This window comes from Chaetodon auriga, chromosome 12 (assembly GCF_051107435.1).
Source record: "Chaetodon auriga isolate fChaAug3 chromosome 12, fChaAug3.hap1, whole genome shotgun sequence".
Classification (NCBI taxonomy): domain Eukaryota; kingdom Metazoa; phylum Chordata; class Actinopteri; order Chaetodontiformes; family Chaetodontidae; genus Chaetodon; species Chaetodon auriga.
The window spans coordinates 13,764,207-13,788,662 of record NC_135085.1 but is presented as its reverse complement, the minus strand read 5'-3'; the positions used below and the strand labels follow the sequence as shown (position 1 = coordinate 13,788,662).

Below are 24,456 nucleotides of genomic sequence, written 5' to 3'. Positions count from 1 at the left end.
ACACTGCTCTAACAACCTCCATATGTGAAGATGTGGCAGCCTGTAGTAGCCTGACAGGCAAAACCCAGGGGAAAAGTCTGTTTTCCTCTCTCTCTGCTTCTCGTTTATTAACATCAGCTCCTTTCCTGTATTGTGTCGTTTTATTTCCACAGTTAAAATACAAATCGTGTCAATATATCCTCCCTACCAAATGGCATTTTTCTTTGTTTAATGAAATTAAACTGATGTCAATTTACTGATTAAATGAACGCTAAGCGGCGACGCTGCCTACAGCTCAGGACAGAAAGGAGAAAAACACATGTAATTCTAAACCGAGAACACATTATTAACGAGCTAACGCTACTAATCTAAAGGGGGAAAAGGCTTAATTTAATTCAGTTCCATTCATTCAACCCGTAGAGATGAAATGATTTCGCTGCTGACAAACTAGACTCATTTTTGAAATTGTAGTGCCACCTAGTGGAATATTTAGCTTATAGCATGTTGTATTTTAGCCCATCTGTCGTACTAAAAAAAAAAAAAAAAAAAAAAAAAAAAGCGTGCATATAAAGTTGTCATCTAGTGTTGTTAATTAATTATATGGACTAAAAACGCTAAACACTTCCATGCTGACACATTTCACTTAACACTGAAGAGACATGCTGAGTGAAACGGGCTTATAATCAGTCACACCCTGCGTCCAGGTGTGTCACCGCAGATCACTCACAGCTGCGGTGATATGTTCAGAGGCTGTGGGACACCGCCCCTCCTCCCAAACCCGCTTGAGGTCAAGAATGGACCGCGACCTGAAGAGAACCATTTTTTTGTGGATTATCGTTCTCATCTCATTTCACACACTCACAGAAGGCCGGTTAGTGTACGGCCGAGGCTCCAGCGCAACAAACGCCCACATCCCAAGCAGGACTCATGTTAACATCCAGCCTCCACTGGCTGCGGTCAAACAGCAGCACAGCCCGGAGCTCAGCGCGCGGCCTCGGCCTGTCGTGGTCAACTGTCACCCGGACTCGATGGAGGTTGTGGTGCAGGCGGATATGTTTGATAGAGGCCTGCAGGTGGACGGTAGGCATCTGCGCCTGGGCTCAGATACACTGACTGCGGGGAGTGCATGCGGAGCAGTCCCCTCAGGAGAGGCGGAATACACCATCCAGGTCCACCTGATGGACTGTGGAACTAAACTCTCTGTAAGCATCATGTTGATTTATGAGGTGCAGCTCGGGTTGTACAAATCCATCTCTTATTATTCAGCTGTTTGGGGGGAGTTTGCACACAGTGGATTTCTCATTATGTTAAGATGAGCACCCCTGTCAGTGTCAGGCGCTCAGTGACTGGGTTTAGGCTGAAAGGCTTGTCTTGTCTTGTCTTGTATTGTTTTGTGGAATCGCACATTCTGAAAGACTCACATTGTTCCTTTCAGTCGACAGAAGAGAAGATTATCTATTCTAATGTTCTGGTCTACACACCTGAGCCTTCATCTGATGGTTTGCTCAGACTGGATGGAGCAACTATTCCAGTTGAATGTCATTATGAGAAGTAAGTCCTGAATGTTTTAACTCAGTAATTTTGTGTGTGTAATCAGCTAAATGAAGGCTAAGAATTCAATCCTGAAACACTGTTGTAACCTGCTGTCTCTTTTCCAGGAGGTATGCTGTGGATAGCATTTCCCTGCATCCCACCTGGGTTCCTTATGTCTCCATGGCCTCAGCAGAGGACCAGATAGATTTTAACCTGCTGCTCATGACTGGTATTAAAATGATCCACACAGCATCGTTTTCTGTTTCCATGCATCTTCAGAGCAGCACGATGCTGCCTCTCTGTTAAGAGTGTTTCCTGAATGTTTGGATTTTCCATTTTAATCTCGTCTTCACAGATGATTGGCAGTTTCAGAGGGGATCACATTCTTACTTCCTCGGTGACCCCATTCATCTCGAAGTTTCTGCTGTCACTGGTAACCACATGCCCCTGCAGGTCTATGTTGACCACTGTGTGGCCACGGCAACTCCTGATGCAGAAGCAACATTAAGATACGACTTCATCGAGCATAACGGGTGAGCTCCAACACGCACCATCCTGCAACTGTGAAATCAAGATTGCCAGTTACATTTATTGCAGTTTGTGATTTTTTTTCTCAACTTTAAGTAACTACATTCCTGACATTTGTCTTCCTTTGCTGCCCTAACAGATGTCTTGCTGACGCCTACCTGACAAACTCCAGCTCCCATTTTCTACCGAGAGTTGAAGAGCACAAGCTGAGGTTTCAACTTGAAGCCTTCAGGTTCTACCAGGTGCCCAGCAACCAGGTTGGTTCATTTTCCTGTCTGTTCAAGGCTTATTGTTCACATTGTATCTCAGTGTAAGACTTGCATTAGTTACATGTTCTCTGCAATATACATGAGACCTGAAAGTGGAGCGTGATCGTGTTTCCTCTCTCCCACAGGTCTACATAACCTGCTACGTGAAGGCTGTTCCAGTCATGTTAGCTGTCAGTGCTCAGAACAGGGCCTGCTCTTTGATTAAGAACAGGTATTATAATAATTGAGTAATTTTACGATCTGCATGGCCACTTCTCTCTAGAGTGCATTATCAGGAAATGAAGCTGTACCTCCTTGAATGTCATCCGACAGCGTTATCCCCTCTATAAAACATGCCATGAGGTGCAGTGATCTCGCTAATCCTGAGAACTGCCTCCTCATCCAGGTGGAGGTCAGTCGACGGGAATGACGAGGCGTGTAGAAGCTGCGGTATCTCCCATCGGGTGGAGGAGCCTCTGTCCACAGAGCCCCCTCGAACCACCATCGGCACCAAAGCACGGCCCTCCAAGACGCTGCAGGAGAGTTCAGTCCAGAGCAGACCGGAACAATCCCCAGCCAGTTATTACCGTGTTCATCCGGGAGTGCACCAGAGCCAGCACAGCAAACATCAGCAGTGGGTGAAGAGGGGGACAGAGTATAAAGCAGGTGAGTACAGCCTCTACTGAATTCCTACTTTTATTCTTGTTGTATAAGATCAATCTGTGTACAAATTACACTGATTTTGTGGGCATATGTTGTACATTCTAGCATATTTAAAGGCTGCTTTCCAAACCACCAACGCTGAAATATCTTATGTACTGATTGATCCTTAATGCAGACTAAATGGAGATGTGATTTGTTTTATGCTTTACAATGTTCCGTAATTGTATTTGAGTATACATGTTTATTCATATACTTTAGTGCAGCTGTAAGAGACTCTTTTACATTTTTTTTTTCTTTATATGATTTGTTTTCCAGAGCAAACCGTCCAGCTGGGACCCATTACTGTCCTATCATTCGGTGAAACAGATGCAAGGCCAACAGATTCCAAAACACCACTTTCACCAAAGAACAGGACCACCTGAGACTCAGGATAGCACAATGGAGGCTGTTGAAAATTTAAAAAAAAAAACAGCTTTCATTGCTGGCATGTACAGGACAAACTCACATTTTGGACACGACTGACAGCTCCTGTGAATGCAGAGAAATTTTTCCTGTGAACTTTACTCCCCTTTTAATTTAAAATTCCTGTTTGCTTTGTTACAGCTCTTGTGTTTTCCGTTTAAATGACACCTTTTTTTTCAGTAAATATTTTACATTTAACATGCTTTTTTTGTTGTTGTTGCATCTATGCAAAACACATGAGCATCATCTGGTCTTTACAAAATCCACCATCCAGCAGTTCTTTGCCAAGAACTGGGTATGTCTTTAGCGAACAATTTAATCAGCACCGGGTTTTAAGCACTCAGAATCATTAGCAGAAGCAGAAATGAATGTCAAAAGAAATTGCAACGTGTGTTTGTGTATTTTAACACAAATGCACAAACAATGCATCCTTTTGACATTGACTTGAAGAATTCGGCGAACATAATACCAGCTATTTTGAACTGTGGAGAAAAGCAGACAGGCTGTTAGGGAGCACTTCCCTCCATTACCACCCACAACCTACTTATCTTGTAGTCACATTATTGATTAATCATTGTGAGGGTATATGACGCAATAGAAAATGTTGTGTCTGCCACATCCTGTAAAATAAGACGCAGCTCTACGCAGTAATGCCTTGTTTTAAAAATGGTCCTTTTTCCTAACATTTTTGGTCACTAATCTCGGTTAGAAGTTGAATTTTTATCGGAATAATTCAATAAAAGTTGCTTATTGCTGGTTATTGTGAGTAAAGAAAGCACCACCAGTGCTGCTGTTGCAGTCTCCCCAAGCCTTTCATTCACACTTTAAGCAAAACTAACTTGTTGGCAGCAGCGCTTCGCACTTCCAGCCTCACAGTCAGCCTAAATGGACGTGGAACAAACCTTTACAGCCTTTTAAGGAAAGCCCTGACCTGAACCCTTAATGTACACCAGTGTTAATATTGCAAATGGAAATTCTCTGCGCCCTTGCCAGCTAGGACATCTGAGTTATTTGGGTTGAGTTGTGTCAGCACCTCGGACAGCGCCCCTCATTGTTCTACCCTCAGTGGGCGTGTTGGGCGCTGTCCACGGTCCTGGAACGATGGTTTCTGCAGGAGGCTCTTTTTTTCTTCTCCCTTTCCACGATTAATCATTGGTCATTTCTCAGGGCTTCCGACACGACTGGTCGATTTCCCGGGCGCCTGTTTACTCTAATGTCAAATGAATAAGCTGCTGTTTTGTAAGACTGTGTTTACGATTTGCTGCGCGGCATCAATACAAAAGGCTAAGTGCATAATAAATCAGACTGAAGTACACTTTAGAGTTAATGTCAAGCTTGTTAGCATATTCATATGTTGCAGGGACACATTCGGCTGTCTGCGTCCAGCCTCAGTTGTACTTAAGCGAATTCTGAGTCCTGTCTATTGAGTGAGTGGACATGTGGACGAATTGTGCTGTTTTAATGGTCCGTTTCGCTTCTTTTCGTCAGAATTTGTGGATGTCCTCTGGGCATGCGGTGCGCTGATGATGGCTCTGCGTCAGCGTTTCATCCAGCGCATCTTTCAGCGCACACTAACCAGGAGTGAATAGCCTCGCCTGCACCCTGCTTCCCCGAGCTTCACCATCGATTCACCGGCTCATTTCTCCCCTTTGAGCACAACGGCGATGTTTTTCCACACATGCCGTGCACTGGCGGTGTTCGCTGTTTGCTTTCTGGCTCGCACGGTTGTTTATTCCATCCGAAAATGCGGACAGGACATTTGTCGGGATGACCAGATCTGCTGCGCGCAGGGAAACGACACCACCGCCGTCACCTGTTGCAAGCAATTCGTGGACAAGACTTACTACAACATCGCCATGGTCACCCGGAAACTTTCCGGGGTGCTTATTATGCTGCTTCTGTTCGCTGTGGGATATTTTGTCCAGCGAGTGTTGTGCTCCAGATCCAGACAGCTCACCCCGCCTCACAACGGACTCCCAGCTGTCACCACATCGCAAGAACCGCTCATGGAGAGCAGCACACCGGACAGCTCCATGGATCCTGCTCCTGCTGCTCAGCTGCCCTCATACGAGGAGTGCAAGCGCCTGCCGACATACGAAGAAACAGTGAGGGATGGGAACTGGGGACGACCCGAGTCCAACAGCGGACAAACTACATGACGAGGACGTCTTTTGGATAAGTTTGGGCTTGACCACATAGCACAAAAGATCGACATTTGAGATTGTTGGCCTGTTTTGTATCATTATTATAGACATTTACAGAAGAAACCGCCCAAGACGTTGCCTGATATTTCCTCTGCAGCAGCCTGAAGTGGCCTGTGTCAGATGTCCCTCATTGCTCCATTTGTTCCAAGGAAAGTGCCAGCAAGTGTTCAAGTATGACTACATTTCCTAACAGGGCCCGGTTTGTTTGCTAATGTTTATTAAGTATAGTCCTCCTTTTCAAATCAAAAATCAACCATTAATGGGAACAACTTTTGGGTTGCCAAGTCCTGAAAAATCTGTTTGGCTGCTGTGTATTATCCTCCAGCATGACACTTGCTTAGTCTTTTTGGTCTGTTAATTCAGCAGGATTTTAATATTAGCGACCGAGGGTCAGGACAGCAGCGTTTATATCACCAAAACATAAATGCACTTCGTTACTTATCTCGCTGATCCTGTATCAGGCCATGGCTGTGTGAGATAATCAAATTCTGTTAATAATTGAAAGAAGATATGTGTAAAATCGTTTCTACACTAACTTCGTGTGTGTCTGTGGTGCTCAGTAGTGGTACAGTAATCGGCTTCATGGTATCTTGTGTTTGTCGTGGTTTCCATAATGGAATCATTAGAAGTAGACTAACAAAGTCACTCTGAAGTAGCTCCAACCCGGATACTGTATGTGGGCATAAAAGACATTTACTGTCTGACCAAAACGTCTAATCTCTTTAAATTTGATTTATTGTGTAGCCTATAAGCAGTTTACATTTAGAATAAACTTATATTATATTATACTTATATTAAACATATGTCAGTGGTTTGAAATTACACATTTCATATAAATAAAAGTTAATTTCTGCGGCTGGCTTTGAGATAGTGCACTTTTTCCTTGATATTGTCTTTCATCGCCACATTGTCTGATGGGAGTTTGACCATTTGGACCACTCGTCCGAAGGCTTCTTGAATTCCAACTCCCGTCGACGCGGAACAAGGCTGGACAAACCAATCCCGATCTGAGCACATCTTCCTCAGGTTAAATCTGTCCTGGATTTCCGTGGCCGTCAGAGCGCCGTCCACGTCCTGTTTGTTGGCGAGCAGAACCACCGGACTGCTGCGCAGCTGCTCGCTCCTCAGCGTGTTCTCCAGCTCCCTTCGTGCCTCCTCCATACGCCCCGTGTCCGAGCTGTCCACAACAAACACAACGGTCGCTGCGTCCTGGTGGAAACCCTTCCAGTGCTCCCGCATCTTCCTCTGGCCACCGACATCCCACATCGTCAAGACGATGTTCCTCCTGTTCTTTCTCGCCTCCATCATTTCCACGTTGAAGCCGACGGTGGGCACGGTGCCGACACACGCGTTGTGTTTCATCTTGTAGAGGAGGGTCGATTTTCCGGCGTTGTCCAGGCCCAGAAGGAGGACTTGGGCCTCTGGTAGTTTAGATCCTCGCAGTCCCATGGCAACGTGGAGAGGTAAAGAAAGTCAACTCAAGTGGGAAAGGCACATCTCCCAGTTAACAGTGCTCTTTGAAGCAGTGTTTGCTCAGTGCGTTGCTCGGACTTTAATGGATAATCCATTAGCTACATGCTGACTGTAACTCACTGCTCACCGATAAGACATCACACCAGGGGGCAAAGTTTGCGCCAACCAGAGGATATTCCTCGTTTATTTACCATACAGTCATGCAAAGTTATTGCTCTTTATGCAATGACGTCTTGTCATGCAATGGTTATAAAAGGTTTTAATAGGTCAAGGTATCTTTATTATCCCCCAGGGATATTTTCTTTGTACAGCATGAGAAAACCACTACACGGTATTTAAAAGGCCAGTGGACTTAAGAACTCAACAAATGGGTTTTTAAGTCTGTTGGTCCTGCATGGCAGATTGTATCTGAAGCCAGACGGAAGCAGCTTGAACTCCTTGGTGGGAGGTTGGGATCAGCCAGGATTGACTGGACCTTCATCAAAGCCCTGACTTTGTACAGATGAGGAAGGTCGTGCAATCTGTTGCCGTTTTTGAGAGAAAGTGCCCCCATACAAGGTGACAAAGCACAATGTGAGGATTGATTCAGTAAAAACGTTTTCCTAAAGGTACTGTCAACTTTGAAGCTCCTAAGTGATTCTACTGAAAGGCAGTCTGCTTTTCTAAAGTGCTTCAAGTCAAAGTCTCAAAAGCAGACTGAAAGGATGATCAGAAACATTTAACTCAAAAGTGCATCTGAATTAGAAAGAATAAAGGTAAAAAGGAGTGAGTTATTTTGTTATGATGGACCATGGTGCACAGTGCATTGGGTACATTATTGCACACACATACAATCATTTGCTTTAAAATCAGATTTTAATTTAATCATTTGTTCCACAGCACAATAGTTGCCTCAGTGACAATCAATATGTAAACATAAGGAACAATACACCCAGACTTCACCTGCCAAAGAAAGAAATGCAGTTTCTGTCTGAACCAGCAGTAGCCTCCTCTGTATAGTAAAACAAAGAAAATAATATGCTTTTAAGACTTAAAATTAATTATTTCAACATACATTTCCATAAGTCTGACCCTCATGTGGATTGTTTCCCTCAGATGCACCATCACTTATCCCAAGCCTCAAAGTTTTCAGAGCTTCTCAAAAACAAGAGGAGACATAAACCCCCTGAACACCGTGCTGCTATGACAGCCTTCAGATCAACACTGACCTCCAGTCCATCACATTCATGCTACCATCAATAAAAACCAATACATTTCATTTTAAATCGTTTCTTTGCAATATGGTGTTACAGACAGTGGTTACATGAATTTTAAAAAGAGGATAGAGTCAAATCAAAAGGAAGGAAAAATAAAGGAAGGTTGGTCAGCCATTGGGAGGATGCAGTTTTCACCGTGACACAGTGCCCTTTGGCCACTGTGTTCACAAACCACACTCATTTAAATAGCAGTGGTTGATGTTTGTCGACTTCCAGTACTGACTTAAAAGCTCCCTTCTTTCATTTGAGCTCCACATTATTTTAAAAAAGAATTAGTAGGAAAATCATTCTTACTAATACACACACAATAGCTCACAATCATCTTGGAAACAAGACAAAGACTATGTTTCCAAAGAACACACATTATCTGAGTGACGCGTGACACTCTTCACTTCCTCTCATCTTCTTCTTTTCAGGCAGCTGGCACTGAATATATGAACGTCTCCTGTAGACTAAATCAATAAATTGCAGCGATCAGTCCAGCCAACCCTTAGATGTCACTGAGACCATTTTAATCCACACGCTGCAGTGTGGATGCGCCGCGGAGGCGCACCTCAGCGCTGGAACTCAAATCAGCGGCATCCTGCTGCTCCGAAGACGCCAAAGCGTGAGGACGCACATGATGCACCCAGTAACGGGGTGCTTCACTTAATTCCATCGAAGAATTTCTTTTCTGATGATTTCATGCTGGTATCAAGACCTGCTCCATTTCTCTCCAGGCTTCACCCACACGCCACCGGTTGGATTGTCCATCACGTACACCAGCCCCCTGTCGCAGCGGCTTTGGGACCAAGCATGGCTTGTTGACTTTTCCAGTGCCCGGGTGGAAGAGTGAAGACAGGCCGTCTGACTAGTCACTTTCTTCTGAATGCGGACAACAGAGGCTGGAGTCGAACATGGGTCCGTTTTCTGGCACATGTCCACTGCGCCAACGCTCTGGAAAATCACCCGCGCTTCGATGCTGGATTTGGAGCCTTGCTGTCCCATGTTGTAACTTAAATCAAATGTAGTAACTTTAAATGATGCAAGGGGATTAAAAGCAAAGCAGAGTTGTTAAATTCTTGCTTATTACTCAGATGGCTAATGACAACTTTCTTCCTCTGCCGCCTGCGTGCGCTTGTCTCACTTATAAAGTGTCAAATCCTTATAAAATAGTACAAAGTGTTCCCGTAAAGCTAAAGTGTGACGCACTTGACTCTAGACGCATGAATGTGGGAACGCGGGTCTTGGTATTTGGTCCAGCCCATGTCCGAGCTATTCCGAGTCTCTGCACCTGGCACTGACTGTCACTGAACTTGGCATCATCGAGCGTTTCCGAGCTGTCTGCGCCCTCCTCAAGGCTGCAGCCGGGGTGAGCTGTCTTGCAGGCGACAGCGCAGAGTTATGGCATGGAAAGAGTTGTCCGACAATAGCATCCCACACTCAACAGACGTAACGTGCTCTTCTCCAACCTCACTCTGATCTCACCAGCACATTATTTTGTCATTATTGATCGCTATATGATTTACAACAAGCAGGTCCTTGTGACCGATGGTTGACAGCAAGAACACAGCTGATTCAAATTCCCGGAGATGTGGTAGAAGGCAGCAGGGAACATTGCTCATCTCTTTCCTTGCTGTGACCTTGGACACGGCACTTAAACCTCAACTGCAGCAGGCGTGAGCGTGTGAAAAAGGAAACTTAATTTAAAAGAATAAAACTATAGAGGAAAAAAACTGAGAATAAAGAGTTGGTGTAATTTGTAGTGACTGAGCTGCTGTGGTGAGCATGCTGCACACTTACTGTAGGTCAGAATGAAAAGTCAGCCCTTTGAGATAATAAAGACTTAATGAGGAAATGCATTTAAGATGAAAGAGTTTGTTTAATACTGATAGTTTACATACAGATTCTTTTTACAGTTTTTTCCCGTTTTTTTTTTTTTACACTGAGCATCAGCTCAACATGTTTGAATCATGAACTGCTTCTCAAATCAAAGAGATGGGTATCTAATTTATTGTAAACTTCTGTTCATGTACAGAAGGACAAAAAAAAAAAAAAAAAAAAAAAAAAATGAATACACTGATTTGGCAAATCTGCCAGACACATCCAAAAACTTAACAATAAATAAGGCATTGGGTCAACCGTTAAATAAAAAAAGGCTTCTGTCAACTGATGCTAAGATCATGAAACACAGTGGTAAGAAGTACTTGAACATAAAACAGTAGTAAATCAAGTGTGGTTTACGGTAACTTTCCTTGACAGGTTGTTGCTGTCAGTGACACCAGTTGTATTGCTTCACGAGCATATCATATTTCTAGCTACTAGCATTCAGGCTGCGTCTGTACACGTCATGTTGTGTCATCTTTTAGCTTCTCATGGCAGCAGAGGCGTGCATATCTGTTGCACCTCCCGTTTCGTGTGCTTCCCGGGTCAAAGGCAGCCACCAGTGTGTCCATGGTTACATACTGTGTGTACTTTGTCCATGAACGTGCATAAGCCAAAGCACATGTCCTGATACAGATGGTGGAAAACAACTTTGACGGAACAGTTTACACTAGCTCCAAAAAATTGCAGCATCAAGATGTGACAGAATCAAATCAGGTTCTACATGGAAACCCTCTCGTATTACTGAGGATTTACAAACTTTACATTTGCTGATATGTAAGAATTGACCATTCCAAAAAATAAACATCTGAAAAGTGCATTTTTTTCATAACGGTTTGTGTGTGCGCGTGTGTTAAAGTAATACTCCACCTAAAATCTGTTTTCTGAGTGTCGCTAACCGTATGCACACTTGAAAAGCGGCTGTAAAATTTTGCAGTTTCAGCCTCCAAAGACAAGCGTGGCTGTAGTCAGTTTGGATGAAGGTGACAAATGATTTCAACATCACTATTAAAAAGACCTCTCTATTGTGACTCATTGGCTAACCTGAGGACCAGCAGCTCATTCACTGTTTTAAATTCCTAGTTTACTGGTTACAGTAACAAAAGCATCATTAAATCAGCCAATTAATAATTTCCTTATTCCAAACTGTGACTCTGTAATTGCATTTTGAAATGGAATCAAACCATTACATTTAAAAAGGCTTTTAAAGTCTACCTTTTTGTTATTTCTGCCTCTCATGTTCCATCTCACAATTCTTTGGCTTCCTGCATAACTTTCAATTATGTGTTTGCTTTAATTTAAAGGACCAGTGTGCAGGATTTAGTGGCGAGATTGCAGAACCAACTGAATAATCTCACTTTTAGAAAGCATTGCAGCCAGAGGATGACACGACAAATGGTTAACAGCTACCTCTCTAGTCAGGGAGTGATTGTTTGATACTCAAAAGTTCAATTTTAAGTGCAGCATCACTTCTACTTAAATAAAGGTATGGATCCACTGGAGTCTTTTTATACTTGACAGACTTTTTCAGGTCAAAAATGTGACAGGTGCATACGTAATACTTGCGGGCATCATCAAAATGTAGCAAGCAGGGTGGAGTTTTCGCAAATACACTTTCAGTAGCTTCCTGCAGTTGCACAGTAATTGTTGAGTAGGCACTAGTTGAAGCCTCCTCTGAAGAAGCCTCCAGTGGAGCTGTACCATTCACGTGCATGTACAGTAAACAGTAATAAATCAGTCACAGTCTAACGTGTGCTGGTTAAGAGAAGATCCTGTTTGGTGTGTGTTTGTCTCATGTTTATGTGTCTCCACTGTTGGTTCAGTATTTTAATGTATTCACCGTCAAGTTGGCAGATTGTTATGAGACCTGTGTTGTGTTTAAATGCCCTTTTATAAATCAGACACCTATGAACAAAACAAAACCTTTTTTTTGTGTTTTTTTTGTGTGTGTGTGTGTCTGTGTGTGTGTGAGCTTTGCAAAAGTCCAGTTCTCAGAGTCTATACTTTAACTTCCTCCAGCCCTCCTGTGATGTCACACTTGCTGCTCGGTCAGGAAGATGGGGAAAATGACAGAAAACATCGATCACAATGTGAGCTCTAAACTCCACCTACTCCCCAGCCTTGCTACTCCCCCCAGCTCCACTTTTGAACTTCACCACCATGACAGTGATGTTGTCGGGGCAGCCGCGGTAGAAGGACTGCAGGACGATGCTCTTGGCGCCGAAGTGAGGCTCGTCCAGACGCTCGCGGACGAACCGGACGGCCTCCTCGTTGCTGAAAGCGTCCCACAGGCCATCGGACGCCAGAATCATGAACTCTGGCTGCAGTTTGTCCAGGTCAAAGGTCATGATATCTGGGTCGGGGATGACTACGTTGAGGTTCTTCAGCGGGTAGTCCCCTAGAGAGCGGGACATGGCCAGGATTCCCTGGACTCTCCAGGATCCATTAAAACTGATGAAACCTCCTGGAAGTGAAGAAATAACAATGAAAGCGTTCAGTCTGACGATATGATGAGGGCGAAAACATGCTGATCATTTAATCACACGGCTAAAGTATCTGTTTCAGACATCACAACCTAAACCCAGAGCTTTGTTTAACACAATGCTGTTCCTAAATACACCAACAGATGGCAACCAAGGACCCCAAATTCAGCCACATGCCAGTGCAGCACAGGTCCATTCAGCTTGTGCTTTGAACAACAGGCTTGTCTCTCTCATCATGTACCTGCCCTCTTGATCCTCTTGCGCTCTTTGAGCTGATACGGCTTGTGGTCATGTGACAGTGCAACAGCATTCCCATCTTTGTCACACAACACGCCCCGAGAGTCCCCAACGTTCGCCACTGTGAGCTCTCTGTCTGACAGCAGCGCTACAAGGCATGTCGTTCCTGCACGGGAGATTGAAAGAGGAAACAGCTGAGACAGCGGTTAGCTTTGACATTTTGACCCAAAAATGTCTGTAGCAATGTCTGGAACACTTGGAGAGTTTTACTTGATAATCTTGTGTTTGTGTTTTAGCTTGACTGACTGGATATCAGACTGTCACCACACTAATCAACAGTGGAAAAACACACAAGGCCAACAAAATGAAGAGGGAAAAAATGTTTCTGGAGGTAGACATATCAAATTCCACCAACTGATCAATGTGGATCGCAGCTCTGATTTCACATCAGTGCACAAAATATCAGCTACACTACAATGTGCTGCGGCATAATGTTACCACACAGCAGCCTCACCGCATTGTGCTGACAGGATATTTCTCCGCTTTGACCAAGACTAGGCTGCATAATAATTCAAATGTTGAGTTTCGGATTCAAATTGTCCACATATATATTTATCAACTTCCCCATCTGACCTGCTTCATCGTGGTTGGCAGAGAGCTTGTCCAGCATCTCACGATCCACAGTCAGGATGCGCTGTTCGAGGATGCTGCTGTAAGAGAGAGCGCTCTCTCTCTTCTCTCTCTCAAAGGCCTGCAGCTGCTGCCTCAGGCTTTCTGGCAGGTGGGCCTTCACATAGTCAGCTGCAGCCTGGCAGAGGGAGGGGAGGGAAGACACAGGGAGGATGTGAGGAGCTGCATGGCTGTCGACGATTTCAAATCAGTTTAGAAGTTCAGATTTCAAGTTAAGCTCTCTGTCAGTAATACGCAGACAAATGTGAGAGCCTGTTTTAAGCACTCATGACAGGAAAACAACATTTAAGATGAGGGACACAACTGAAATTGTCAAATACATGGCAACACTGCTCAGTCTGGAGGTGTAAATAGGCAGCTCGTCGCTAACATGTTTGCCATAGCAATATTTCTGAGGTGTATATATATATATATATATACGTGCATATATGAGTATGTCCAAATATTGTGTTTGCAGGTTGTTCCGCTGTACCCAAGAGGCCCAAAACCCTCAATAAACACAGCTTTAGACAAACACAACTATTTTTGGTGCTGAGAAAAACCGGCTCTTCTTTTCCATACACCTGGCCGCACTGTGTTTATGTACATACATCTACATTTCAGCACATTTTCAGATGAATCGGCCTTAGTTTGACAGGTTACCAGCACAGAACAAATAACCCGCACCCCCATGCTTGCCAGGTAATGTGGTCCAACATAACTCTGATCTAGAGGAGAGCTTTCTTCGCTTAATACAGCAGGTGCTCTGCGCTGAATTATTGAGCGGCCTCCTCTTCCTCCAGCCCACTTGCCCTCCTCCTCCTCCTCCTCCTCCTCCTCCTCCTCCTCCTGCTACCATTACTTATGTGCTTCTACCCTCATTTTCTCTGCCAAGATTTCCATTATGCTAATGCTGTCGAATCAAAACGAAAATGGGAATATATATACCGTCTTAATGCTCTGGTTGCAGACTGTACAGACTGCATAATTCATATTGGCAGTTCCTATGGAAATTTGGGCACTTTGGGCCCTTTTTCCTGCGTTCTGATGTGCTGCAGCAATTCTACAGCACAAGTATGATACTTCATGTGAATTCATTTAGTGTTTTAAATTAATTCTGACCCTTTGGTGTGAACATGTTTCACAGATATGATGAGTTTTAATCAATGCCTGCTAAAATACAGCCAAAAACCTGAGCAAAGAACCTGAATATGTGGTGCAACAGTGTGTCTCTGCAGCATTTTATTCACAGCCAACTAAAGCTGCGCGTTTCCATCAATGCAGTAATCAAGATCAAATTACGATATTTCTAATGATCAGTGGAGAGAAACCATGTCTTCCTGCGGCACCCCTCCCCCCTTCTCTCATTCCCGTTGGCTGGACAAGCGCACTCATTCATCTATTTAATTGGAGAGAGAGGCACTCAGTGAGCCCTGATCAGGAAAAGAGCTTCAAGTGTAAATTTCCATTTGTCGTAAACAGCTGAAAATGCCAGAGCAGTTACGGACTTCAAAAATGACTCAAATGCTTCACTGTCCGAGAACTTAATGGGTGAACGTTAAATATTGGACCGACTTTATTAAAAGCGCATTAATCTGACTGCAGATCTCTTCATGACACCACTGCCTCCCATTTGCCCCTCGAACTATAAATTCAATTTCATACAGCAAAGTGGTGTGAAAGCCTGTTAAAGTTCCTGCTTCAACAGCAAATAGTCTCAGTAAATCATGTTAAAAGAGGAGCAGCAGCTTGTGCTGACTTTTAGAAATCTGGGCCATAACTCACTGGCTCGATATAAAATACACACACAAACACACACGCACCAAAAAAAAAAAACCCAACACAGATGTGTTTGAGAAATTTCCCGCATATTTCCAGAGCCAGAAGGACTGCCAGAGACAGCCCGTTCTATCTGGACATATTTGGTTTGGCGGCAATGCTTTATTTAATATTGTGTGCGTGTGTGTGTGTGTGTGTGTGTGTGTGTGTGTGTGCATGTGCTTACTGGAGCCCCAAACTCCATAAAAACGCACGAGCAAATAAATGCTGAAAGATATCCACACATGTGGTAGCTTTTCCCAACAACATCATTTGCATAGAGAGTCCCAGAAGTCAAACACAGCTTTCCCAAAATGCCTCTTAACACTCCAATCATCATCAGTGCTCAGTGGGAACTGTGTTTATAGGACTGAGCGTCTCAGGATGAGGTCTGTGTATCGATGCTAATGCCTGAAATCCATGTCAGAGTGATCCCTCCTAAACCCGATTTCACTGTGACGACTGAAGGATGAGAAGGTACGAGTGAAAACATTTAATGCACACATGCAGGGAGACACATGTCCGACTAAAGGAAGGGAGCAAAGGTTGGCAGAGTGAGAGTGAGATGTCCGGACAGGAAGGAGAAATATTTGTTTGTGGGACAGGAATAGACAGAGTGATCCAGATGGGTAAATAAACTCTGCTCTCGGATTGTTGTCTTGCTCTCCGTGATCAAACACAACGCAACTCATCTTTCAGGAAAGAGAACGGGCAGCTCCATTATAAAATGCAGACGTCCAGCGTGTCAAACAGCGTCACTGGACCTTTCAAGACACTGAAAAAACGTTGTTGGATTCACATATTTTGATAAATGTGCCAGATTCAAATTAGAAACAAATAGCTTGTTCCAGTTCAACTGCAGCAGCTTTCATCGCTTCAGACTAATACATCTCCCGCAGTCAGAAGAAACCTAAAATAGAACTGAAGGCAGGCACTGCCTCCAGCCTCTCAGATGTGAATATCTGCTCTTTTTCTTAGCTGTTAATGATAATGTGATAGGCAGTCAATCTAAATATCTGTTCTTGTGTTGTATTAATAAAACAAATAAAAAATAGATGGTGTGGAATGGGGAGACTGGGCTCTAAATCAAAAACCAGTATCATTGAGTGAAGTGCACTGGAACCTCTGGGGGACAGTGGTGGTGGTGGTGTGACAGATGGTGTCCGGGACACGTGGTCTGAAGGCAGCCATGAGAAAGCACTGACCCCTGACAGCACAGGGAGTGGAGGAACAAGACAAAACCTACACACACATCACTAATCCCTATGCACACTCACACACACACACACACACACACACACACACAAGCTCTTTGTGATGAATCCCAAGTTAACTCCCGGATTGGCAGGGAGAAGGAGGAGGTGCTGACACAAAAGAACACAATGATGGAGGAGGGAGGGGGGGGGGGGGGGGGGGGGGGTGTCTGCACCCAAGTGCAAACACTCTGTATCTGTACGGTGCTCAGAGAAAGTTTCTACCTAAGTGACCTTGTCCCACCTACTGCGATCTCTTACAATATCAATTTAATGTCCCACCAGAGAATATCTTGTATGATGCCATGAGAGATTTGTCCTAAATTTCAACTTCCTATCTGTCTCTTTACTTGGCTCTCAATCCACATGATGCCGCCTCGGGTGCCGCAGCAGGTCTTTGGGTCTGGATGAGTCCACACATACGCACTGTGACAAACCTCTCCCTCCCAGCCTACCTCTCCACCGTGACCGTCGAATATCCCGAATATGGACGGGTGGCTCTTGTTGGTGATGTCGGTGAGCACCTCGTAGCGGTCCTCCATGTGATCTCGCCTCCCCTGTATGGAGTACACGGCTACGTTGTTACTCTTGAACTCCCAGGTCTTGGAGAACTCTGCGTCCAGGACACTGAGGCCTCCAAGCCGGTCGTTCTGCATCATCTCCGCCACTTTCCCCTTCACCATCTTCACGGCATCCCGGCTGGACTTGACGATGGTTTTCACCTCGTCGGTGTGAAAGAAATAGCTCCACAGCGCCAGGCTTATGCACAACAGAAACAATGTCTCAGGCCTGAGGAGAAAATAACGCATGATCCGACCCAGAAGAGACAAGAGCGTCATTGTGTCTCCTATCATCACACGCAACCAAACTGCAGTCTGTCTCTCTCTCCTTTTGCACAACTCACTCCATCCGCTCAGCGGAACTATGAAGAAACAGATTCAGTACCACGACGGCCGACAAAGACTGCATTTCAACATTTAAAGTGCTCCTCGGAGACCCGTCTTCTCTACTCAGACCGCATTTACGCGCAGTACGCGGCTGACTGTCAGACACCGGGCCGAGAGACGCAGGACAAAAGCGGACACGCCAGCCTCATTGAGTCGGTCCGATGTCTTGGTCCTATCCTCGGCTCTCGGAACAGCTGCAAGAGGATTCTCCGAGTTGAGCCGATCTCCCACAGCCCATTGTTGGATGGCGGATTTTTTGGGTTAGACCCACCCCGGAGAAAGACATGGGAGTCACCGGAGGTTGGCGAGAGTCGACGATGTGACTTGGAGGTGTCCTCCTTTTTTTCCGCCGTTGACCCCGTTTCGTGTCTTAGATACGTGTCTATTCAGTCTCCGCATCTACATTACATTTTCACACACACAAACACACACACACACACGCCTCCATTTTTGAGCTGCGTCAAAACACCAAGGGAGAGTGAGGATGAGACCGGAACGAGCTGCGGTCGTCTTAATAAAAAAGACATGAGCAGGCGCTGCGCTCGTGTGCACTAAGCATGTTTTTAAAGTGAGGGCTTTATTCTGAAAGTATGTAGCGGAAGTGTATTGTGACAGTGGTTACCTTCACACTGCTCTTTCTGTAAGTGTAGTCGGCTCTGATAAGAGTGCGCAGCTGCGAGCTCATACGACGCACGGGCAAAACATTGGAGCCAATGACGGCCGCTGCGGACTCAAATGATGATGTCATGCAGTATAATATGACACTCAAACTGGTGCCAGATCTAGATGCAGTTTCACTCCATATCAGTTCTCATTCATCATGGAACATTTTTGGCCCTGCTGACTTTTCACGAGCAACTGGACATCAATCAGTATAACAGAATGTAAACTGGACCGAGAGTAGAGAAAAACAGAATACATACTTGAAAACAGACACGCAGAAAGTTGCCTGAATATATATATTCAGCAACATTTACATTCAAAGAAACCGGCATGACACAATAATAACTATTTATTGATTATAATACAGGATATTATAGCCCAGTAATTAATGTTATACTGTGTGCAGATGCTGGTCACAGCAGATATTGCATTGGCCAGACACTGCCCCCCGATGGCTCCGAGGAGTAAAACACCTCTGGCCGTCCTTTCATTTACAGTCAGCTCATGTGGCCAGCTCAGCGTTATTTCTGCAGAAAGCTTCATTGAGATCAGCATCCCTTTTACAGCAGAGACCGCAGAAGGCAATTCAGTCACGCAAAGCAGTCATCACACACGCAGACACACAAATTAAAACAGTAATGAGTTTTTAGATTTTGAACGAGTTTTGTAGAACAATCTGCCCTTTAACTAAACGCTGTATTAGATTTCCATGAAATGCGCGGATCAGAGAAAGAACACCGATGCATTGTACTCTCGTTTACATTTGCAAATTTCTACTTAATCATTTCAGTGATGTGATTGGGAAAATCTTTAACCGTGACAGGCTTGAGGAGGATGCTTAGGCGATTCAAGCAAAATTATTTGATCTTTTTCTTGTGTTTCAAACAGATGACATAAGACATGTCTATAATAAAGCAATACATACCCTCAGTTTGGCAGAATATTCAGGATATATCTTCCAACCAACCAACGATGAATCATTCAGAGTTAATATCAGAGGCTGAAATTGCATCCAACACACACTCTGCGACATGTAAAGCTTGGTTCAGTGGGGCCAGGTTTCCGTGAGGTTTATTGGGTTTACTGGGGTCTTTTGGTTGGTTAGATCAAGGAAAGGTTTGATCAATGCTGCCACGCCGTCTGTTTTGGGACATTGATCCCTCTCCCACCGCAGGTGGATGGTGATCCATTTTCTGCTTTGAGGTACTGCCAAGCGGTGTGGTCACTACAAGGTGTTGCACTCTCACATGAGATATTATTCATGACCAACAACGTGTGAGCTTGTGTGTACATACTGTATGCATGTACACATGTTCTGCAAATGTGTATCTTTGTGCGTAACCTTATATTTGTGCTGTTTGCATACAAAGCAACCGTGTGTGAACAACACTTCAGCAGCGTGGGTACCCCCGGGCCCTGGAATCATATCCCATATCACAAAGAATAAAGTCTTGCCTTTATTCAACCTGCTTTATTTCATATCCCTCAGGAGTCATGTAATCTGTTCTTGCCAGCCCACCTACCTCCTAATAACCCCTTGTGTTTTCTGTTCCTTGTTCTCTCATTGGCATAAAGGTTGGACAACCAGGGCAATATAAGGAAGGAGGCAGCCTGCATCCATCTCTAGCCGGAGGGGCTGGAATGAAGAGTCAGCATCATCTATATCAGCAGGTAAAATGCATTTTTTCCTTCCCTAATCATTGTAAATACACTGTGTTGCAACAGATTAAACATTTTCCAAAGTGCTGCACCTGTTTTCTTTACATTCTTCAAACTTCCTCTCTTCTTCCTTTACAGATTATTGCGTCAAGCCCTCGGTATGCCATCCGTTCGCCTGCTCTTCCTGACCACTCTCCTTGTGGTACTGATGGCCGTGCTGACATCCGGCGCCAGAACCACACGCTGGCCCAAACCTCAGACCACCAAGAAGCCCCCTCGAGCAGGGAGCAGCGGCGGAGGTGGGGGTGGAGGATTCGGACGGCACACCACCACAACAGCATCCCCTTCCAGCATGCACACAGATGAGACAACTGAGGTTATGATGGACGCTTACTCCCTGTCCCCTACAGACAGTACCACCTACTCCAGTGACACTTACCCCACTGATTTCCACACCGATGCCATAGCACCCCCAGGGAACACCCACGGAAATTATACCCTCGACTACAATGAATGCTTCTTCAACTTCTGTGAGTGCTGTCCACCAGAGAGAGGCCCCGTAGGGCCCATGGGGGAGAGAGGGCCATCGGGACCGCCAGGAGAGAGGGGCCCTGTAGGTAAGATGGATTATCAATTTCAGGAAAATTACCTTTCTGAGATCAAAATTTGTCCTTCTTCCTACTCTGCTCTGTTTTCCAGGGTTACCAGGAGAGAAGGGAGAAACAGGGCCCAGAGGACCTCCAGGACCAGCAGGACTACCTGGAGCCAACGGACTCAATGGCGACATAGGTACAACGGGGCTTAACAGCAGGAGAGTTTTTGAATGTCACTCCGTTTCTCTATCTCTGTCCCTCTCTCCTTTTTTGCAAAACGCTGTTTTGTATAAGTACTTTGTGGATGTCATTTTCTACGCTTTATTTATCAAAACTACCACAGGTGAAAGAGGTGATCCTGGACCAATGGGTGCTCCTGGGGCCCCTGGGATCCCAGGAAAACCAGGAGAGAGAGGTGTGTTGTTAGCCAAGAGAGCGTCAGTATAAATTGTATAAATAGATCATCTGTTTTAATCATACTGTATTAGATTAGACTAAAATATATATAAATGTACTCTATAAACATATGTAAATGTATATTTCTGTTTGAAAATTAAAGTATTTCAATTAAAACATGTCCTCCTACATGAATATAACCTCTCTACATTTTATAGGTGATCCGGGTGCCAAAGGAGAGAAAGGTGAACGCGGTTTCACTGGTCTGAAAGGAGACCCGGGAGAAAGAGGGTGGCCTGGCCTGAATGGGACCAGGGGCAGCATCGGGCGAGAGGGGCCCATGGGTCCCCCTGGGGTAGCTGGGACAAAGGGTCAGAAAGGTGAAATGGGACCTACAGGCGAGTGTTTACCAGGCGAGAAAGGTGATGTGGGTGAGCGTGGTCTGAGAGGTGAGATGGGCCCCCCAGGAGTGAATGGAACTAATGGTGCAAAGGGAGAGAGAGGGGAGCCAGGGCCTCCAGGAGGGAAGGGGGATACTGGTGCCAGAGGTCCACCAGGACCTCTAGGACCCAGGGGCATAGCAGGGCTGAGGGGGGAGCGGGGACTTAAAGGTGCGCGTGGCCCTCGGGGCCCTAGAGGCCCACCAGGGGAGAGCGTGGAGCAAGTTCGCTCTGCCTTTAGTGTGGGCTTGTTTCCGAGCAGGTCCTTCCCTCCACCCAACCTGCCTGTGAAGTTTGATAAGGTCTTTTACAATGGGGAGGGCCACTGGGACCCAGCACTCAACAAGTTCAACGTCACCTACCCAGGGGTCTACCTATTCAGTTACCACATCACAGTGCGCAACCGGCCTGTGCGTGCCGCCCTGGTGGTCAATGGGATACGGAAGCTGCGGACCCGGGATTCTCTGTACGGCCAGGACATCGATCAGGCGTCCAACCTCGCACTGCTGCAGCTGAATGAAGGTGACCAGGTGTGGCTGGAGACGCTAAGAGACTGGAATGGAGTTTACTCCAGCAGTGAGGATGACAGCACTTTCACTGGCTTCCTGCTTTATCCAGACTCAAAGACCAAACCTACTGCTATGGAGAACCTGTGACCGCAACCTTTGAATGAGCTCTGATTTTAACCTCTTGTAGACTCTGCACAACCTTCAGCCTATTGCACTGCTCTGTCAAATTGATGTGATTCAGCTAAACATTGCTGCTTTGGTATCTGCTCACTGCTGTCATGCTAATCAAACCAAAAGCTTTGCTTGCCTTGCTGTATTTGGATATGGAGGAGGCTTTTTTACACTGCTGTATGCAACACTTCAGTTCTTTTTAACAATGCATTAAAAATGACTATGCTTGAAATGGATGACCCTTGAGTTTTACTTATTCAGAAACATAACTAGAAGCTAATTCATACGCCATTAGTTACTGCAATTAGAAGAGATAAGCTCTGTGTCAGTGAGGCCAATACACACTGGGAAACAATTGAAGTAAATAATCCATAATTGCATTTAGTTCCCACTAGAGGGTGTAAGGTGCCCAAGGTTTGTAAAGAGGCATTTGGGAGAATGGTTAAAAGCAGAAATCAGTGCAGAGAAAGTAATAGTAAAAAAGGAGGTGATGTCCCCATCAACAATATATGGAACAAATGAGATATTCCAAAAGAAAAAGTTTAAAGTCACAAAGTAAGACTCAACATGTTCTTGCCCACTTACCGAGTGCCACACAACAGGAGAAAAATACTTAAGCCTGTCATGTTGGAGCCATTCACACACAGCAGGGTGGTAAAGATAATTCTCATGGACTCTCATAGACATTTTCTCACTTCACTTGTCATTCACCGCAGCTGCTGAAACTCCTGAATTTGGTACATTATGTGAATATGGTGATTTGCTAGACCTTTAAGGCAGTATGGCACAGAAACTGGAGTGAAATCTTTGTTCTTGCTTTAATTATCAGCGTTGACTGGAGGCAGGAGTGAAGGTGATTCAGACCCAAATGAACACAGAAGATTCATATGGGTTAAAAAGAAAATCACCCAGAAGGCGATAAAAGTTAAAAAAAAAAAAAAAAAAAAAAAAAAGCTTCCTTGACATTACATACAACAACAGATTGGCTGCTTTAGCACTGAACAGGGAGGATAACCCTCTGCAGCAGAGAGAGATGAACGCACTATAAATTATACTCCACTGTACCCACACTGTACAGTGAAAAATAGCATTGACTTTTACGAATACTCTATCTCATTAGACTCTAAACAGTGGCGACCTCTCTCCAGATTAAAAATGATAATAACTCATTTTGCTGTGCACAGCAGCAATCCATCTAGAAGATACATTGCATTCAGGATTTTATGTCTCCGAGAGGTTACCGAGGCATTTTTATGCTGTGACGTATTTTTAAAAAGAGAGCAGGGAGGCTGCAATACCTCGTTATAGAAGATCTTTTGGGGATCAGGGACAACGTGAAAAACACAAACACCCGTCTTAGTCTGACTTTGCCAGAATTCTTTTTAATCACTGAAAATCTGTATTTTATCTCATATTTAAGACTTATGAGAGAGATGTTGTTTCTAATGTTAATATTGTCATGTTTTGTACAAAAAAAAAAGGCTTCATATCATTTCACTCACAGGTTTGGGTGTGTTTTAGGAAGCTTTTTCATCACAAAGATGCTCAAGAGAAGATTAAAATTCCTTGTATGATGAATGGATAAAATGAGAGTGACTGAATCTACATTCCCAGCTGATCTCTAGACTTATGATCAGAAGGGGTTTTTTTGTGTTTTTGTCATTTTTGTCTACACTTCAGCCTTTATTATAACACTTATGATGTTTGACTGTGTGTATTGAAGTATTTCTTCCTCTGAAATCAATTACATAAGCATGCCTTTACCGTCTTAAGCTTGGACTTCTATATTAAAATGCTTAAATGCTATATGTCAAATTATCCTCCTGGTCTGTCTCACACATGGATAATTAATTTACACGCAATAAACTGCCTCTACATGTCAGACTTTCAAATTAATTCACCAATGCAATATACTGATAGTTGTTAGCATGTATGCATGTCTCATTCATTTTTGTACAAATCTGCATAAGACTTGTAGCTCTATATTTGTATAGTTCTCTGTTTTCCTGCAGGAGACATACGGTCTAGAGTGTGTACACTAAACCGAAATTGTAGCCGGTGGCACATAAGGCAAACAATTATTGTAATATGAAAAAATCGGACATAATAAAGATAGGGGGATATTTTTTTAATAATTTCCAAATAAACATCATCAAACACCTGTTTTTATGTTCATTCCTGTCTTTGAATTAATTAAAAAGCAGGTGATACTTTTTTTCCAACCTCTGAGCTCTGGCTCTGAATGAGTCTACGGCCAGAAGAATAGAAATTAACCAAAATAATACATGTAATTCAATATAATATGTGGATTTTGCATAGAATAAGAAATGCCGTTTTGGAACGAGTTTTCTGACTTTTTCATCATTTTGAACAAGACTGAACTGATTTTATTTTTCAGCTGAGTTTGGG

The 24,456-nt window shown here is 44.3% G+C and overlaps 4 protein-coding genes across 4 annotated transcripts; 2 read left to right on the top strand and 2 right to left on the bottom strand.

Moving 5' to 3' along the window:
* Nucleotides 1-773: 773 nt before the first annotated feature.
* Nucleotides 774-3,547, top strand: LOC143329686 (zona pellucida sperm-binding protein 3-like). The gene is made up of 8 exons (XM_076745698.1): nucleotides 774-1,181; nucleotides 1,415-1,530; nucleotides 1,638-1,741; nucleotides 1,868-2,045; nucleotides 2,180-2,297; nucleotides 2,435-2,520; nucleotides 2,695-2,954; nucleotides 3,267-3,547. Exons 1-8 carry the CDS (start codon nucleotides 774-776, stop codon nucleotides 3,371-3,373), a joined length of 1,377 nt encoding a protein of 458 aa, XP_076601813.1. The 3' UTR covers nucleotides 3,374-3,547.
* Nucleotides 3,548-6,430: 2,883 nt separating this feature from the next.
* On the bottom strand, nucleotides 6,431-7,066 carry arl14 (ADP-ribosylation factor-like 14). Its single transcript, XM_076745666.1, has one exon. The coding sequence runs from the start codon at nucleotides 7,064-7,066 to the stop codon at nucleotides 6,461-6,463; it is 606 nt and encodes a 201-aa protein (XP_076601781.1). The 3' UTR covers nucleotides 6,431-6,460.
* Nucleotides 7,067-10,187: 3,121 nt separating this feature from the next.
* ppm1la (protein phosphatase, Mg2+/Mn2+ dependent, 1La) lies at nucleotides 10,188-17,940 on the bottom strand. The gene is made up of 4 exons (XM_076744251.1): nucleotides 17,125-17,940; nucleotides 13,563-13,737; nucleotides 12,934-13,095; nucleotides 10,188-12,673 (listed from the first exon to the last, which is right to left on the bottom strand). Exons 1-4 carry the CDS (start codon nucleotides 17,521-17,523, stop codon nucleotides 12,318-12,320), a joined length of 1,092 nt encoding a protein of 363 aa, XP_076600366.1. The 5' UTR covers nucleotides 17,524-17,940; the 3' UTR covers nucleotides 10,188-12,317.
* On the top strand, nucleotides 17,089-22,276 carry otol1a (otolin 1a). The gene is made up of 6 exons (XM_076744246.1): nucleotides 17,089-17,946; nucleotides 19,855-19,950; nucleotides 20,077-20,555; nucleotides 20,638-20,727; nucleotides 20,875-20,946; nucleotides 21,146-22,276. The coding sequence occupies exons 3-6, from the start codon at nucleotides 20,099-20,101 to the stop codon at nucleotides 22,021-22,023; spliced, it is 1,497 nt and encodes a 498-aa protein (XP_076600361.1). The 5' UTR covers nucleotides 17,089-17,946; nucleotides 19,855-19,950; nucleotides 20,077-20,098; the 3' UTR covers nucleotides 22,024-22,276.
* Nucleotides 22,277-24,456: the final 2,180 nt, after the last annotated feature.